A 17,863-nucleotide genomic window follows, 5' to 3' on the forward strand; every position below is an offset into this window, starting at 1 on the left:
AACTCATTATTTTCATGACGCGGCTTTATAAATACACAGAAACTAACCGCATATTGTTTATTAGTGTAATGCATCTGATTGTAATTAACTCGTAACAATATAATGGTCCAGGGAATAGCCATAGTAGTTCAAATACCATAACTGCTTTAGCGTTGTTACTCTCACTTCTTCTTCTTCTTCTTCTTCTTCTTCTTTCAGCTCCTCTTGTTAGGAGTTGCCACAGCGGATCATCTTTTTCAATATTTCTCTCACTGCACCACTCAGAGTATTTATATCACTGTATCTGAGTGTGAATCACAGCAGCAGCTGATCGGAAAGGGAATTATCGGTATACAGCTTCAAGGACACGCTGTCTCAGCCACGGCAAAATGTTTTAAAGCCTTTCCTGTACGGACCTCGCGGTTCAGAAATTTTAAGGTGAAATGCAGCAAAATATGTTTGTTAAATTATACAGATAAAACTTTAACTTCATTTAAATAATCTATATTCTTCACTGGGAGTGTCGTTAAGGATAAAATAATTAAACATGTACTACTAAGATATTTCAATGTTCTTTAAACGTTTTGACGAATCTGCGCTAAGCTTACAGATGGCTTAACGTTTATTACAGAGCTGATTGTATGGCGATCGGTTACTTGGAGAAAAAAAGCAAGGACTGCAGTGACGGCTACGCCAATATATATTGAATATAAAACAGAAAGAGAAAATAACAACACAGCTAAAAACACAGCGACAAATTTCGGCAAAAGTTAAATGCTTGTGTCATGAGCACGAGGCGGCTATGCAGTGTCTTCAACGGACGAGGCCATCCACCGTGCATAAGCTACCTCACTGACAGGCGGGTGAAGGAGCCACCGATTCTTCCTCTGCCCAGTGCCACCACAAGCCTAGAGCCGCCCCTGATTGTACTGCTGCAATAAATTATTTCATCGAAGTGAAACACATGTTTAATAACGTGCTTTAACTCCTATCATCATGAAAATGATATCACGTATACATCTCAGTATTTTAGTTATTCAGAGAGCTGTAATATCACGAATGTAATGGACTCTGTGTCCAGTTGGAGGAAGAGAGCCAGTTTAAAAAGCAAGTAGTGATTCACACACACAGAAGATCAAATACAAAACAAAGCATTTAACGTGCTACTTTAATTACGATGTGATTTGAGAAACTGGTTAATTAAACGATTTTAAGATGAAGTTTATGATGTTCTACTTTAATGACAAAATAAACTACGTGATTAAAGTGGAAATGTCGAGATTGAAGTTGATATTTCGTGCTTTTTTCCCACTGTGTGCCTTTTTTCTCTGTACCCTAATAAGCTTTCATATGACACTCAGACAGTGGGCTACAACTCGGCTTTTCACGGCGACTTTGATATGTGACTTCTTTTTTATTTCCGGCACTGTGCGATTTGTGAATGTGAGCTTTCAAGTTTCTCCAACACGCTATGTCACTCGATCAACTTCCTTTTGTTGATTATACCACGGTTTATTTGAACAAATAGTATGTTTTTCCTTTGCCTCCACTTGGTATTCGCTGAAATTCTTATGTTTCCCCCCATGCTTTTCCCATTGTCTTTTCACAGAAGGCTGCGCTTAAGGGCGATTTATATTGATTTGCATATTCAAATAGGCGTAATTCTGGGAGGATTTGGGCCGTTACATAATGCGTGCACGAAGCGTTAGTTTTCACGCTGATCGGGATTTATGTAGCGGAAGAACGTGGAAGTTGGAGTACGCACAGATTCCTGCATCTGGATTTTTCTGTGCATAAGCACATTTCGGCTTTTGTGCTTACGCCATGTTATACTGCGAGTTCTACGCACGGCGTTATACATGAGGCCCCAGGACCAGATCATGTTTACCCTCGAGTTCATAAGGAGGTTAGCGAACACATATGTAGACCCTTCATACATATTTTTTGGAAGTCACTGTGCACTGGGGAAATTCTGGGAAAGACTGGAGAACGGCAATATTATCTCATTATATAAAAAGGGGTGACCGGGCAGATCCAAACAACTACAGGCCTGTAAGGTTAACGTGCATTACAGAAAAATTAATCAAACAAATTATTAAGGATAAGATTGAGCAGCACATGGCAGGAACAGGAATTCTAAGAGGAGGCAACAAAATGGGGCGGCACGGTGGCGCAGTGGTAGCGCTGCTGCCTCGCAGTTAGGAGACACAGGTTCGCTTCCCGGGTCCTCCCTGCGTGGAGTTTGCATGTTCTCCCGTGTCTGTGTGGGTTTCCTCCGGGCGCTCCGGTTTCCTCCCACAATCCAAAGACATGCAGGTTAGGTAGATTGGCGATTCTGAATTGGCCCTAGTGTGTGCTTGGTGTGTGGGTGTGTTTGTGTGTGTCCTGCGGTGGGTTGGCACCCTGCCCAGGATTGGTTCCTGCCTTGTGCCCTGTGTTGGCTGGGATTGGCTCCAGCAGACCCCCGTGACCCTGTATTCGGATTCAGCGGGTTGGATGGATGGCAACAAAAGGGTATGATCAAAGTGGAGCATGTGATAGTATTATCTGGACTTTCAGAAAGCATTTGATGAGGTGCCACAGAAGAGGTGGTTGGGCATCAAACTAAAAAGTGGGAGTTCAAGGTGTGGTCTGTAGATGTGTGCAGATTTGGCTTAGACACAGGAAGCAGAGGGTGATGGTGCGAGGAACCTCGTCAGAATTGGCTGATAAGTGTGGTGTCCAGCAGGGAGCAGTGCTTGGGGCCGCTGCTATTATTTTATATATATATACTTATATATATATATATAATTTGGATAGGAATATAAGTAACAAGCTGCTGGTGAAGTTTGCAGATGATACCAAGAGAGGATGAATCATCACAGAGGGAGATTTGTGGCAGATGAAATTTAATGTCAGTAAATGTAAAGAATTACACATAGGAAGTAAAAATGTTAGGTTTGAATACACAGTGGGTGGTTGGAAAATTGAGAGTACACCTTATAAGAAGGGTTTAGGAGTCATAGTGGACCCAACACTATCAAGTGCCATACAGTGTTCAGAAGCCATTAAGATGGGTCATAGAATGTCAGGTTATATAGTGCCTTGATGTGTGCAGTAGGGTCACAGGAGGGTTTGCTTCAAGCTTTATAACACACTGGAGTCCTATATGCATTTTGGTCTTCAGAGTACAAAAAGGACATAACAGCACAAGAGAAGGTCCAGAGAAGAACAACTAGGTTGATTCAGGGCTACAGGGGATGAGTTATGAGGAAAGATGAAAAGAGCTGAGCCTTTACAAAGATGAAGAGGAGACCTGACTGAAGTGTTTAAAATGATGGAGGGAATTAGTCCAGTGGATCGAGACGGTGACTTTAAAATGAGTTCACCAAGAACACGGGGACACAGTTGGAAACTTGTGAAGGGGAAATTTCACACAAACATTAGGAAGAGAATGACAGACACTTGGAATAAGTGAACAAGTAGTGTGGTAGACAGTAGGTGTAGCAAGCTTTGTTGAGCTGAATGGCCTCTTTTCATCCAGATTGTTCTAATGTTCTAATTAGGTAAAACCAAAGGAGACAGACTGACTTTCTATAGCTTTCTCAACATGTAATTGCAGCTTTGGAGATAATGTCACGATGCAAGGCCAGCGTGGTGCCAAGCAAATGAACAAAACAAAATGGTAATAAATAACACCACCCTTAAAATAAAAATGAAAGTAAACACAAATGTCAGAAAAGAAACCCCCACATATAAAAAAAAAAATCATGAAAATAGTTTTCAAATTCAGATATTCATGAGTCCTTTAAATTGCATAGTGTTTGACTGCTTTCACATCAGCTGTCAGTACCAATGAGTCGTTAAAGGAATTGTAGACAGGCCTCTTGACTAATGAGTGAGGAGGAAAGGTGGGTCTTCAGTTCAAGAGCTAAATCTGGTCTGTGTCCTGTTCTGATTTTCCTGAAGAAGTTATTTAGCATTACTTTAACAAAAAATACATGTGATTTAAAATTTGTGAGCATATGACTGGAAGACTAACATGTGGATTATGCGACGCAAGTAACTTGAGGGTTTTTTTTCCATAGCCATTGTTCAGTGTTGGCCCCCTGCAGACTCCACATTGTTTCACAAACTCTACCTCCATTTCCCATGTAAAACATAAGATTAAAATTTTATTCTCTGCCATCACAACAAAAAACATGGGGTAAGTAACAGATACAAAATGAAAAAATAAAATTTTTGGGTGATGCCTTCCATTAAGTCTGAGAAGCTATCCCATCTTCTGATGTCGTAACACAGGAAAATAAATCACAGTGCACTCCTGCCCGTAATTCTGTAATCAAGCGTTGGTCACATTTGAGATAATGGCATATGTTGGGGAGTTAAAGCAGAATTTGAACCTATAACTCTTTGGATGTGTTTCATAATTTACATTTTTTACATTTCAGGCTGCCATTGCTTTATTGTATTTCTCGTTCTGTGCGCAGCATTAGTGGCACACATTGCAGGAATCCTACAAATAAAATTGGTCACACACTTAATTGTTCGTTTTTTTTGTTGTTTTTTTTTTTTCTCCAGAATTCGCTTGGTTGAGCGTGGAGCCCCCCAGAGCCTACCGCTGATGGAGTCAGGAAAAGTAAGTCTGTGCCCTTTCCTGGGCAACTTGTTCATTCTGCTGTATTCTCTTTGATTCATCCCTTATCGTGTGCGGTTAGCAGAAGTCCCTGAGTCCGCTGATAAGAATCTTGAATCCTAAGCACTTACAGTACACACCTGACCCTTCCATTGTGAGCTCTGATGGGTGGTAGTGAGTCCTCCCACAGTGGTCTTCACACATACTCTCTGAGGCGGGTTGCACAGTTTATAATTACACATTCCTCTTTTATTAGATCATTGGACGTTTGGACTGTCTCAGGTGTCGATTACAAAGTATTTATGCTTGAATGGACTGCATGATATACTTTATATACTGGTGGGGAAAAGAAAAATCACTTATTATTGGACTGAATTTTTAAACTTTAAACTGAGAGACAAATAGGAAAGCCACAGAGACAACAATAGAACACGAAAAACAAGAACTGAGGACATGAACAATCATCATGCGGTCTTTCAGCATCTTTTGTGGCCATCACTGCAGGACACCCTACTACTAACTGTAGCTGTTTTTACCAAAAATTACCAAAGTTCAGCAGCTCCAGTTTGCAAATTGAGATTCAGCAATAGCTTGACGCGTTGAAATGATTCCACAGACAAAATATCTTTGTTTTAAAAGCGTTTGTAAAAATTCAAAGTAAAACAGTTCACACAATAATAGAATAAATTGATGTAGCAAAGAAAAGAAAAGTTCTTGTTTAAAGCTTATAAATCTTGTTTCATTTCTTTAAATTTGCTTATACAGTTGAACCATTTCTGAACGGTCTGAAAACTGTATGCATATCCCACTTACAATCTGCAAATGGGACTTTCCGTCTATGCTAGCCATGGGACTAATTTCCCATGTGTGGCTGGCTTATCATCTGACTCTGCTCCTTTGACATGTGGAGTGCCACAGGGCTAGGTTCTTGGACCTGTCCTTTTCTCTTTATATATTCTTCCCCTATAGCAGATTCTTAACTCTTTTAAGAATACAGTAATCCCTCGCTATATCGCGCTTTGACTTTCGCGGTTTCACTCTATCGCGGATTTTAAATGTAAGTACATCTAAATATATATTACAGATTTTTCGCTGGTTCGCGGATTTCTGCAGACAATGGGTCTTTTAATTTATGCTACACGCTTCCTCAGTTTGTTTGCCCTGTTGATTTCATACAAGGGACGCTATTGGTGGATGGCTTAGAAGCTACCCAATCAGAGCATGTATTACATATTAACTAAAACTCCTCAATGATATAAGATATGCATCCCGCGCGAAGCTCGATTGTTTGCTTGTCTCTGCCTCTCTCTCACCCTCTCTGACATTCTCTGCGCCTGACGGAGGGGCTGTGAGCAGAGGTGCTGTTTGCTTAAAAGATACTGACGCTCCTCTAAAAAAATGCCGCTTTATTGCGGTGCTCGGCATATTTAAAGCACAAAAGCACACGTATTGATTTTTTGATTGTTGCTTTAATCTCACTCTCTCTCTGACGTTCTCTGCGCCTGACGGAGGAGATGTGAGCAGAGGGGCTGTTTGCACAGAGGCTGTTTGCTTAGAAGATCCTGATGCTCCTCTAAAAATGCCTCGGCAAACTTAAAAGCACAAGTATTGATTTTTTGATTGTTTGCTTTTCTTTGCCAGCGCGCTCTCTCTCTCTGTCTCTCCCTCTGAAATTCTCTGCTCCTGAAGAGAAGAAGATCTATTTGCATTCTTTTAATTGTGAGAAAGAACTGTCATCTCTGTCTTGTCATGGAGGACAGTTTAAACTTTTGACTAAAGGGTTTTATTTCATGTCTAGAGGGCTCTAATAATGTTAACAGTGTGGGAGAGTTTATAAGGGCTTAAAATATATAAAAATAACTACACAAACATATGGTTTCTACATTGCGGATTTTCGTCTATCGCGGGGGTTCTGGAACGCAACCCCCGCGATCGAGGAGGGATTACTGTATCTCATATCTTATATATGCAGATGATATACTGCTTTTCATTTAAGCCTAACCAAATTAATATTTCGGTCACATCGGTTGATTGTCTGTCTCGGGTAAACGACTGGCACAGTAGTAATTACCTGCATTTGAATTCAGGAAAGACTGAGGTACTAGTTGTTGCTTCTCCTGTTCTTCTTTCTGAGATTAGCTTAAAATTCTCTCCTGTCTCCCCTGTTATTAAGTCGAGTCTACGTAACTTTGAGGTTATTTTTGACCAGTCCCTGACGCTGGACGAATATGTAAGATCAGTCAGCCGCTCGTGTTTCTTTCATTTAAGAAATGCTGTTTAAAAATCAGAATTGGAGATGCTTGTTCATTCTTTTATTTCCTCACGGCTTGATTACTGTAATGCTCTCTTTACGGGTTTGAGCAAGTCCTTTCAATATTCTATCAGACGGTTGTTGCGAGCACCCTTTTCTACGTGGTGGTGTGCTGGGGAGGCAGCATAAAGAAGAAGGACGCCTCACTCCTGGACAAACTGGTGAAGGAGGCAGGCTCTAATGAAGGCACGGAGCTGGACAGTTTGACATCCGTGGCAGAGTGACGGGCGCTGAGCAGACTCCTGTCAATCATGGAGAATCCACTGAACAGTATTATCTTCAGACTGACAGACTGAGGAGATCGTTCCTCCCCCCCACTATGCGACTCTTCAATTCCACCCGGTGGGGTAAACGTTAACATTATACAAGATTATAGACAGTTATACCTGCCTCACTCTCTTCTTGCATTGTGTTTGTATCACTCTTTAATTAATATTGTTTTTATCAGTATGCTGCTTGTGGAGTATGTGAATTTCCCCTTTGGGATTAATAAACTCTCTCTCTCATCTTTAGTTAGTTTAAAATGCAGCTGCCAGGCTCCTAACTCGCGCTAGCCGCAGTGATCATATCACCCCCATTTTGCACACACTGCACTGGCTCCCAGTGTTTCATAGAATTCATTTTAAAGTCTTGGTGCTTACTTTCAAAGCTTTGCATGGACGAGCTCCTGAGTACCTAACCAGTCTGTGCCAATGCTATACAGCAGGGCTATTCAATTGGCGGCCCGCGGGCCACATGCAGCCCAGAATCAACCTCCGAGTGGCCCAGCCTGTGGTTCCGCCCATAGATAATAAATTAATATATATTATTTATAAATTATTTAATGTAATTTAATATAAATATATAGTATATTAATATAAATATAAAGTATTATGTCTATGGTCCCTAAAACGCGCATTCCTAGTGAAATTACGTAGCCTGCAACATGCAAACAATGCAGAGCGTGCCGGTAGTAGCTTAGATTACTATCAATATGTCTTTCTCAACACTGAAACGTAAAATTGCCAATGAAAACCGTAAGTTTAACCCTGCCTGGACTGACAAATACTTGTTTATTTTACCGCCACATCCAAACCGATGTGTTTAATTTGTAATGAGTGCGTTGGAGTATTTAAAGATTACAATGTGCGGAGGCATCATGTTGAGAAACACCACACTTTTCGCACCAATTTTCCAGAGGGATCTCAAGAGAGGGCTGCAAAAGTGCAGAGTTTGATTGCATCTTACAACCGGAGCAGTACTACCATGGTGCGGTCATTCACAGCCCAAGAGAGAGCTACTGCAGCATCCCTTCGTGTTTCCTGGATACTGGCAAAAAAGAAAAGGCCATTCACAGACTCTGAAACCGTGAAGGACTGTATGCTGGCTGTCGTGGATGAGGTGATAAATGACGATAAAATTAAAATGAGCGTGGTATCTGCTATAAAAACGCACCCCTGTCAGATACTTCAAACATTCGTAGGGTTGAAATTCTTGCTGCAGATGTGTATGAAACGCTGTTAGGAGACCTGATGAAAGCTGATACTATGTCTATAGCAGTAGATGAGTCCACAGACAAAACTGATACTGCTCAGTTGTGCATATATGTCCGTTTTTGATGGCAAATGCTTCCGAGAGGAGCTGCTCGCCTACTGCCGTTAGAAGGACACACAACTGGCGATATAGTCTTTGGGAAAATTTCCGCCTTTTTTAAAGACAGTACTCTGGATATGAAGCGTGTGCATGCTTGTGACAGATGGGGCTCCGTCCATGACAGGGAAAGTGAATGGTTTGGCAGCACGTTGGTCCGCTGTTGCACCTCAGTTGATCTACACTGCATTGTGCATCAGGCGTGTTGTGCGCAAAACTAAGCGGGCTCAAAACGACAATGGACAGCGCTATGGCTATAATTAATTTTATTCGCTCCACATCAAGCCTCCAACACCGCTTATTCCGCATGCTGCTGTCAGAAATGTCTGCTGAGCACCACGACCTTCTTTTGCATAATGACGGAGGTGGCTGTCCAAAAGCAAAGCACTGGAGCGTTTCTGCGGTCTCAGAGAAGAGATCATAACTTTCCTCCACGGCAGCAAGCAAAAAAAAAGGCAGAAACGCACTTGAGTCGCATACTGGACAAAAACTTCATGGCCGATGCCTGCTTTCTGAGCGACATATTCAAACACCTGAACGATCTCAATTTGGGACTACAAGGCAGAGACAAAACTGTCATCGACCTTGTGGAACAGATGCGCGCATTCCAAGTTAAACTGGACCTTTTCGCAAATGATTTGAGCACAGGCCGAATGCTGCATTTCCGACACTCCGCAAATGCATCTCATCCCCCGCACAAATCACGGATGTGATGACAGATTTCATTGTGATGTTGAAAAATAACTTTGCTGGTCGATTGGATGGACTTGATCTGCCCACAGAGTTGGCCGTTTTTGTCAGAGACCCGTTCACTGTTGCAATAGAAGGGGACTTATCCGCCAGAGCTAAGAAACTGGTCCCTTCCATTGACGAGGGGAAATTCACACTCGAACTTGTTGACATGCAGTCATCTGTAACCATGGCACAGGAGCTTTCCACTAACGGCCTGCAATGTTTTGGACTGATGTCAACGCACATCAGTTCCCTAACATTAAGAAAGTAGCGATCGTCATGCTCAGTATGTTTGGATCAACATATACATGTGAGTCAAGTTTTTCACACATGAACTCCATAAAAAGCAACTCTCGTTGCTCCCTGACTGACCATACTCTCCACCAATGCCTTCGAATTGCATTGACAACTTACGAGCCTAAAGTCACTGCTCTCGTTCAAAACAAAAAATGTCACTTCTCCCACTAAGTCAGCAGGGTAACTGTAGCCTACAATACATCAATATACAGTGGTGTGAAAAACTATTTGCCCCCTTCCTGATTTCTTATTCTTTTGCATGTTTGTCACACAAAATGTTTCTGATCATCAAACACATTTAACCATTAGTCAAATATAACACAAGTAAACACAAAATGCCGTTTTTAAATGATGGTTTTATTATTTAGGAGAAAAAATCCAAACCTACATGGCCCTGTGTGAAAAGTAATTGCCCCTTGTTCAAAAATAACCTAACTGTGGTGTATCACACCTGAGTTCAATTTCCGTAGCCACCCCCAGGCCTGATTACTGCCACACCTGTTTCAATCAAGAAATCACTTCAATAGGAGCTGCCTGACACAGAGAAGTAGACCAAAAGCACCTCAAAAGCTAGACATCATGCCAAGATCCAAAGAAATTCAGGAACAAATGAGAACAGAAGTAACTGAGATCTATCAGTCTGGTAAAGGTTATAAAGCCATTTCTAAAGCTTTGGGACTCCAGCGAACCACAGTGAGAGCCATTATCCACAAATTGCAAAAACATGGAACAGTGGTGAACCTTCCCAGGAGTGGCCGGCCAACCAAAATTACCCCAAGAGCGCAGAGACGACTCATCCGAGAGGTCACAAAAGACCCCAGGACAACGTCTAAAGAACTGCAGGCCTCACTTGCCTCAATTAAGGTCAGTGTTCACGACTCCACCATAAGAAAGAGACTGGGCAAAAACGGCCTGCATGGCAGATTTCCAAGACGCAAACCACTGTTAAGCAAAAAGAACATTAGGGCTCGTCTCAATTTTGCTAAGAAACATCTCAATGATTGCCAAGACTTTTGGGAAAATACCTTGTGGACTGATGAGACAAAAGTTGAACTTTTGGAAGGCAAATGTCCCGCTACATCTGGCGAAAAGGAACACAGCATTTCAGAAAAAGAACATCATACCAACAGTAAAATATGGTGGTGGTAGTGTGATGGTCTGGGGTTGTTTTGCTGCTTCAGGACCTGGAAGGCTTGCTGTGATAGATGGAACCATGAATTCTACTGTCTACCAAAAATCCTGAAGGAGAATGTCCGGCCATCTGTTTGTCAACTCAAGCTGAAGCGATCTTGGGTGCTGCAACAGGACAATGACCCAAAACACACCAGCAAATCCACCTCTGAATGGCTGAAGAAAAACAAAATGAAGACTTTGGAGTGGCCTAGTCAAAGTCCTGACCTGAATCCAATTGAGATGCTATGGCATGACCTTAAAAAGGCGGTTCATGCTAGAAAACCCTCAAATAAAGCTGAATTACAACAATTCTGCAAAGATGAGTGGGCCAAAATTCCTCCAGAGCGCTGTAAAAGACTCACTGCAAGTTATCGCAAACGCTTGATTGCAGTTATTGCTGCTAAGGGTGGCCCAACCAGTTATTAGGTTCAGGGGGCAATTACTTTTTCACACAGGGCAATGTAGGTTTGGATTTTTTTTCTCCCTAAATGATAAAAACCATCATTTAAAAACTGCATTTTGTGTTTACTTGTGTTATATTTGACCAATGGTTAAATGTGTTTGATGATCAGAAACATTTTATGTGACAAACATGCAAAAGAATAAGAAATCAGGAAGGGGGCAAATAGTTTTTCACACCACTGTAATGTGGGATGTGTAACAGAGGCATGCCTAATCACACATGGTGATTTAAAATATGTTCCCTTAGTGTTGTTATAGTTGTGAATACTGTGCACTTTGAGATGTTCCTGGGTCAAATGTGTGCAAGTTGTTTATTTTGTTTCAAAAGGAAACAATGTTATTTCTAATAGCCTACTACTGTGCACTATTTTGTTTTATGCACTTTGTGATCAGATAGGTCAGATATGTAGCCTAGGTCAGTTTTTGTTTTCCTTTTGTAAGTGAAAAAAATAGGGGCTACCTCAGATTCTGTTAATTCAGCTCTTTTTGTATGCACCTTTTGCTCTGCAAACTGACCAAAGTTAAAAGAGAAACAACGAATAAACGTTATGTTTTTCAATAAATTTGTTTGTGTTGGTTTTAAAATTTGTCATTACGAGCTGCTTTGCCGCTAAAATGACAGGCCCAGCTAACCTTCTTGGTTTGACAATGTGGCCCAACTGAATTTGTAATTGAATAGCCCTGCTATACAGCTTGTCGGACTCTTAGATCTGGGCAGCAGGGCCTTCTAGTTGTCCCACGCCCTCGGCTAAAAACCCGTGGGGATTGTGCTTTTCAGTCCGTGGCACCAAGACTATGAAATTGCCTGCCTTGTGGTCTGTGCACAGCCGAGCCTGTTGATTCTTTTAAAAAACTGAAAAATTTTTTTTTTTTTAAACAAGCTTTTAATCAGTGCTGAATAGTTTGTTTGTTTATTATTTTTATTGGTTTTGTTTGTTTTGTTTTAACTGTTATATTTGTACTTTATTTGCTGTTCAATTTCTCTGTGCCCCTTTGTCTGTGAAGGGCGCTATATAAATAAACTACTACTACCACTAATTTCAAACCCAAACTGACTCGGTTAACACACTGTAACGCAGATTATAGCAAGAAAGTTCTAACTCATATTAACTTAGAGGGGTAGAAGACTATACCATATTCTAATAGCTATAAGAAGATTACATTCTATTCTACTTTAGCAAAGTCTAATATGAGTTTAACTCAAATCTTTAACTTTCTAAGATTGGCTCTTTTCATTTAAAAACATAGACATTATGCTCCGTTTTTGCCTTTCATCTGCACTATTCCCGGTTATTTTTAACCCGTAAAAGCAGAAATTTTTGAAAACGCTCTTTTGAGCCATTTACTTCTCCACATTGCCGCATGGATGCGTGAAAATGAAGAGTTTTGAAAATAGACTGTAATTGCCCTGTGATATTTTTGTCCGTATTATGTGGCCCTTCTCTGATTGGATCCTCTTTATTATAACTTCACATTCCCTGACTGGCAACCCTTCACGGGTTGGGAGGACTTATTTCAACACAGCGGACACACCCGTGTGCATCTAAATTGTGTATTGTGCCTTGTGAAAATCACATTGATGCACAAAAAGGAAATAAATTTACCAGTCACTACAGTTTTGTGTTTTCTGTGGCCACTAGCATAACCATCCCTGCACTTCCTCTTCCTGTTTCCACCAATGCCCACATGCCCATTGTACGTGAATGGCTATGTCATATACGTTTTCAGATGGTTTAATGTAGGTGGAGGTACTTTCATAATCAATGTGAAGTTGCTAGCTTGGACGTAAACCGTTTTTCTTTTAAAATGCTGCATTAAAATGAAAACAAAGCAGTCTGGACATCTCTTAAAGCTCGTCAGCCCAGTTCTACAAAATAGGCCTGATTAGTTGTCAACCACTTTTAGGCAGAGGGTCATGTCTTGAGATGTAGGACATCTCAAAGGTGCTCTGTTGGGTTAAGTTTTGGAGAGAAGGTAGCCCAAGGCTTTGGGGAAGTTGTTGTTATGCTGTAGGGTCAAATATCTTGGATTTGAAGTAAATTGGAAACCAAGAAGGTATCAGAGCTAATCAACGAAATGACTAGAATAGATCAAGAACATGCCAGATGTCTAAGTGAGGCGTTTCATATAGGAAAAGGCATGCTCAGCATTCAGAGCTCAACTTCTTAACAACTAAAGAAACTGAACAACTCATCCTTAAATCAAGACATCATTATTATGCTCAACACATCCACAGGCAAGAAGTTGGCAATGCAATCCCAGCAATCACCAACACAGAGACAAAATCATTGACCACAAAAATATAATGCACACATTTAGAGACTACTATAAATCCTTATATTCTACTGAGATTAAAGAATACAAGACACAATCTAATGTATTTCTGGACGCATTACAGATACCACAAATAGACACGTGGTGCGGAGGAATTGGATAGAGCTGCCAGGGAAGAGGAAGGCCTAAGTGAAGGTTTATGGATGTGGTGAGAGAGGACATGCTGGTGATGGGTGTAACAGAACAAGATGCAGAGGACAGAAAGATATGGAAGAAGATGATCCGCTGTGGCGACCCCTAACGGGAGCAGCCGAAAGAAGAAGTAGTGCGGAGGAATTGGATAATAGCAATTTTGTCGTTTTTGAATCTTTGAGACCCAGAATCACCACCAACTGTAACCCTAGGGTGTGGTACTTGGGTCCCTCTTGGTCAGACCGGAACAATGTTGTTTGCTGCCCACTACCATCAATCAATCAATCAACATTTATTTATATAGCACATATTCATACAAAAAAATGTAGCTCAAAGTGCTTTACAAAATGAATAGAGAAATAGAAGACACAATAAAAGATAAACATAAGTCAACATTAATTAACATAGAATAAGAGTAAGGTCCGATGGCCAGGGTGGACAGAAAAAAAAAAAAAACTCCAAAGGCTGGAGAAAAAATAAAATCTGTAGGGGTTCCAGACCAAGAGACCGCCCAGTCCCCTCTGGGCAATCTACCTAACATAAGTCAAACAGTCCTCTTTGTATTTAGGGTTTTCATGGAAGGACCTGATGATGATGGTCACGTAGACTTCTGGCTTTCAGTCCATCAATGTTGGTGCATCATGATGCTTTGAGTAGGTGGTGGTGGCACAGGCCGCCACCACAAAGAAACCGGAAAAAGAAACAGAAGAGAGAGTAGGGGTCAGTATGGATTTTGGAGCCACTGTGAATAATTATTATGAAGAATTGAACATACAGAGTATCAGTATTAAGTTAAAGTGAAGTTATAAAAAGGCCATGTTAAAGTAATGTGTTTTCAGCAGTGTTTTAAAGTGCTCTACTGTATTTGCCTGGCGAATTCCTATTGGCAGGCTATTCCAGATTTTGGGTGCATAACAGCAGAAGGCCGCCTCACCACTTCTTTTAAGTTTAGCTTTTGGAATTCTAAGGAGACACTCATTTGAAGATCTAAGGTTACAATTTGGAATATAAAGTGTCAGGCATTCCGATATATAAGATGGAGCAGATTATTTAAGGCTTTATAAACCATAAGCAGTATTTTAAAGTCAATTCTGAATGACACAGGCAACCAGTGTAGTGACATCAAAACTGGAGAAATGTGTTTGGATTTTCTTTTCCCAGTTAGGATTCTAGCAGCTGCATTCTGCACTCGTTGCAAGTGATTTATGTCTTTTTTGGGTAGTCTTGAGAGGAGTGCGTTACAGTAATCTAGTCTACTGAAAACAAAAGCGTGAATTAATTTCTCCGCATCTTTCAATGATATAAGAGGTCTAACTTTAGCTATGTTTCTTAAGTGAAAACCCTTCACGAGACTCTTCATGAAATGTACGCAACCCTTTCCCATTGAATATAATTGTGAATCTCGACCCATAGTTGAAGGGTCTATGTCGTATGCTATTTACGATTTGAGACTGCCACAGATCTCTTCTGGAAGACAAGAGGATGGAATAAAGGGAAGAAGAAGCCTTTAGTCATTGATGTTTTCACACGAGGCGTTTTGTTATCCATTGAGGGGGTAGTCTTGTGAGTCATCGGAAGTTCATATTACACTTGTTTCTGTAAGTGAATCACATAACTAAAAACACATTCCTCACAGATTCTAAAACATTCATTTAAACAGTAGCACACACAAGAGCAGAGCAGACTGCTGTTTATCTTGCAGAACTTCAGCAGTCATGGTGGGTTAAATCCGCAGATTGCAGGTACCAGGCTGCAGCTATAAGGGCTTCTTTATGAGAGTATACAACTTGGACAGAGAGAGTGTGCGTCATGAAGATTGACGTGACTGCGAATTTTCAATTCTGTCAATATCGGTTACAAGCTATAGCCTCCAAAGTGTATGTGTGTGTATACATACAGTGGAATTGGTGTGTATTCAGACCCCTTCACTTTCTGCACACTTTATTGAGTTGTAGATTTCATTTAAAATGGATAAATGTCACATTATTGTCCATCAATCTACACTCCGCCTGGTTTTTGTACTCAGCATGGTCCTGTTGGCTTCCATCGGTCAATGAACTCCGGCACATATTGGGATGGTTTTTGACCGCGTGTGAAACACCAGAGATCAGGCCATAGTCCTCAGAAGGAAAGGGGTGGCCTGCCCTCACCATGTGGGAAGTGAGTTACTGCCTCAAGTGGAGTTTAAGTACCATGAGGTCTTGTTAATGAGTGAGGGGAAAAAGAATAATGAGATCAACAAATGGATCAGGACAGCAAGCGCAGTTATGGGGTCTCTATACCAATCTGTGACAGTGAAGAAGGAGCTGAGAGCCAGAAGGCGAAGCTCTTGATTTACCAGTCAACCTACATCCCTACCCTCACTTATGGCCATAAGCTCTGGGTAATGATGGAAAGAATAAGAACACAGTTACAATCAGCTGAAATGAGCTTTCTCCACTGGCTGGGCTTTCCCTTAGGTTACTGGGTGAGAAGTGCAGACATCCGGGAGAAGCTCAGAGTAGAGCTGCTGACCCTCCGCACTGAGAGGAGCCAATTGAGATGGTTCAAGCATCTGAAACGCATGCCTCCCTGTGGAGGTTTTATGGTTACCACCAGCTGAGAGCGAGACCGCAAGGAAGAACCCAGGTCTCACTTGAGAGGATTACATCTTCCAGATATCCTAGGGCAGTGATGGCGAACCATTTAGAAACCAAGTGCCCAAACTGCAATCCAAAACCCACTTATTTATCGCAAAGTGCCAACATGGCAATTTAACCTGAATACCACCTAAAACTGAACACCAGCATAACCAAGGGGCTGGTGGTGGATTTTAGGAGGCCCAGGCCCCTCATGGACCCCGTGATCATCAGAGGTGAGTGTGTGCAGAGGGTACAGACCTATAAATACCTGGGAGTGCAGCTGGATGGTAAATTGGACTGGACTGCCAATACTGATGCTCTGTCTGTCTATCTATCTACTGAGCTTTTAGTTTAGAAAAGCCACTCATAAATTAACATCTTTTGTCTTAAAAGAAAAACATAATAGCGGAGCTTTCAATGATACAAACAACTTTTTGATGAAAGGTAAAAGTTTGCATTCGGTATGCTTTTGAACAATTAATGTGCTTTTTGCTGTTGTATGCATGCTGATAATTTGTCTAACCTTGGCTCATACTTTGTAAGTTTGAGAGCAACACATGCAGCACTCAGGTCATCTGTTAGTCTGTTTCTGGTGTCAGATTTGATTTAATTCAAAGCTGAAAACAGCTGCGCACAAGCATAAGATGTTCCAAACAAAGTAAGGAAAGCAATCTCAAGTGCCTTCATTGACTTAAGATTATTTGGCAGAGAATTCCACACTTTAAGGATTTCATTTTCATAACTAACTGTGCTGTCCTTTGTCATCCCTTCGATCCTCTCAAGTGTTTCACGCAGGTCTTCCCTATTAAGCTCCGCCCCCAAAGCTTCCATTATATATTACAGGGTCGTGGATCATGTGTGGCGATTAGCAACTCCCGGCAATAATTACAGATGCGGACGACTCCTCACCTGTGCGCTTAAGCGAGGACTGCCCGCATCACAAAGCTCCCGGAAACCGCCCGGCCACTCTACCATAACCCCCTTTAAGCGCTGAAAAGCGGCAATTATCTGTTAAAACTGGCCTTTTCAATTTTGAGCTGTGGACCCGCTATACCACATCCCCTCCAACCCCACCATGGGAATCACAGACTCAAAAGGCTGCAGTCCGTGCCGCACCCTCAAGCAGCATGTGCCGCCCGCCTACCCCAGACAGGAGAGGAAGGAAGCGCTCCCATTGGGCTGCTGGGCAGAGGGGCAGGTGATGTGAGAAAAGTCCTCCGCGCGTGAAGAGGGGGGGCAGCCCGGCCCCGCATTCCTCTGGCTTTATAGTAACGAACTCTGTGCTCGGGCGACAGCGCGTGTGCCCACTGAGAGGGCTCTGAGTGCCCCCTTTGGCACGCGTGCCATAGGTTCGCCACCACTGTCCTAGGGGAATGCCTTGGGATTCTCGCATTATGAGTGGGCAAGTGTGGCTGGGGAAAGGGATGTATAGGCCTCACGACTTGGTGTCCGATAAGCAGTGGAAAATGAATGATGTTGCTCTTGTATGAACTGATAATACAGGCATAGGGCTCGTCATTCTCTGATTCTCTTCTAAATATGTCAGTTGGCACTGCCTTTGAGGCAACAGGACTAAAC

At 41.8% G+C, this 17,863-nt stretch overlaps 1 protein-coding gene across 4 annotated transcripts in view; it reads left to right on the forward strand.

Annotated features, from left to right (window-relative positions):
• dip2bb (disco-interacting protein 2 homolog Bb) overlaps window positions 1-17,863 on the forward strand; it is a 257,746-nt gene that overhangs the window by 230,211 nt on the left and 9,672 nt on the right. For all 4 annotated transcript variants that reach the window (XM_039746742.1, XM_039746743.1, XM_039746744.1 and 1 more), the window contains one exon: window positions 4,540-4,597. In XM_039746742.1, the coding sequence (XP_039602676.1) occupies window positions 4,540-4,597 (58 nt within the window). The remainder of the gene's footprint in view (window positions 1-4,539; window positions 4,598-17,863) is intronic.

Source organism: Polypterus senegalus, chromosome 3, assembly GCF_016835505.1.
Source record: "Polypterus senegalus isolate Bchr_013 chromosome 3, ASM1683550v1, whole genome shotgun sequence".
NCBI classification, from domain to species: domain Eukaryota; kingdom Metazoa; phylum Chordata; class Cladistia; order Polypteriformes; family Polypteridae; genus Polypterus; species Polypterus senegalus.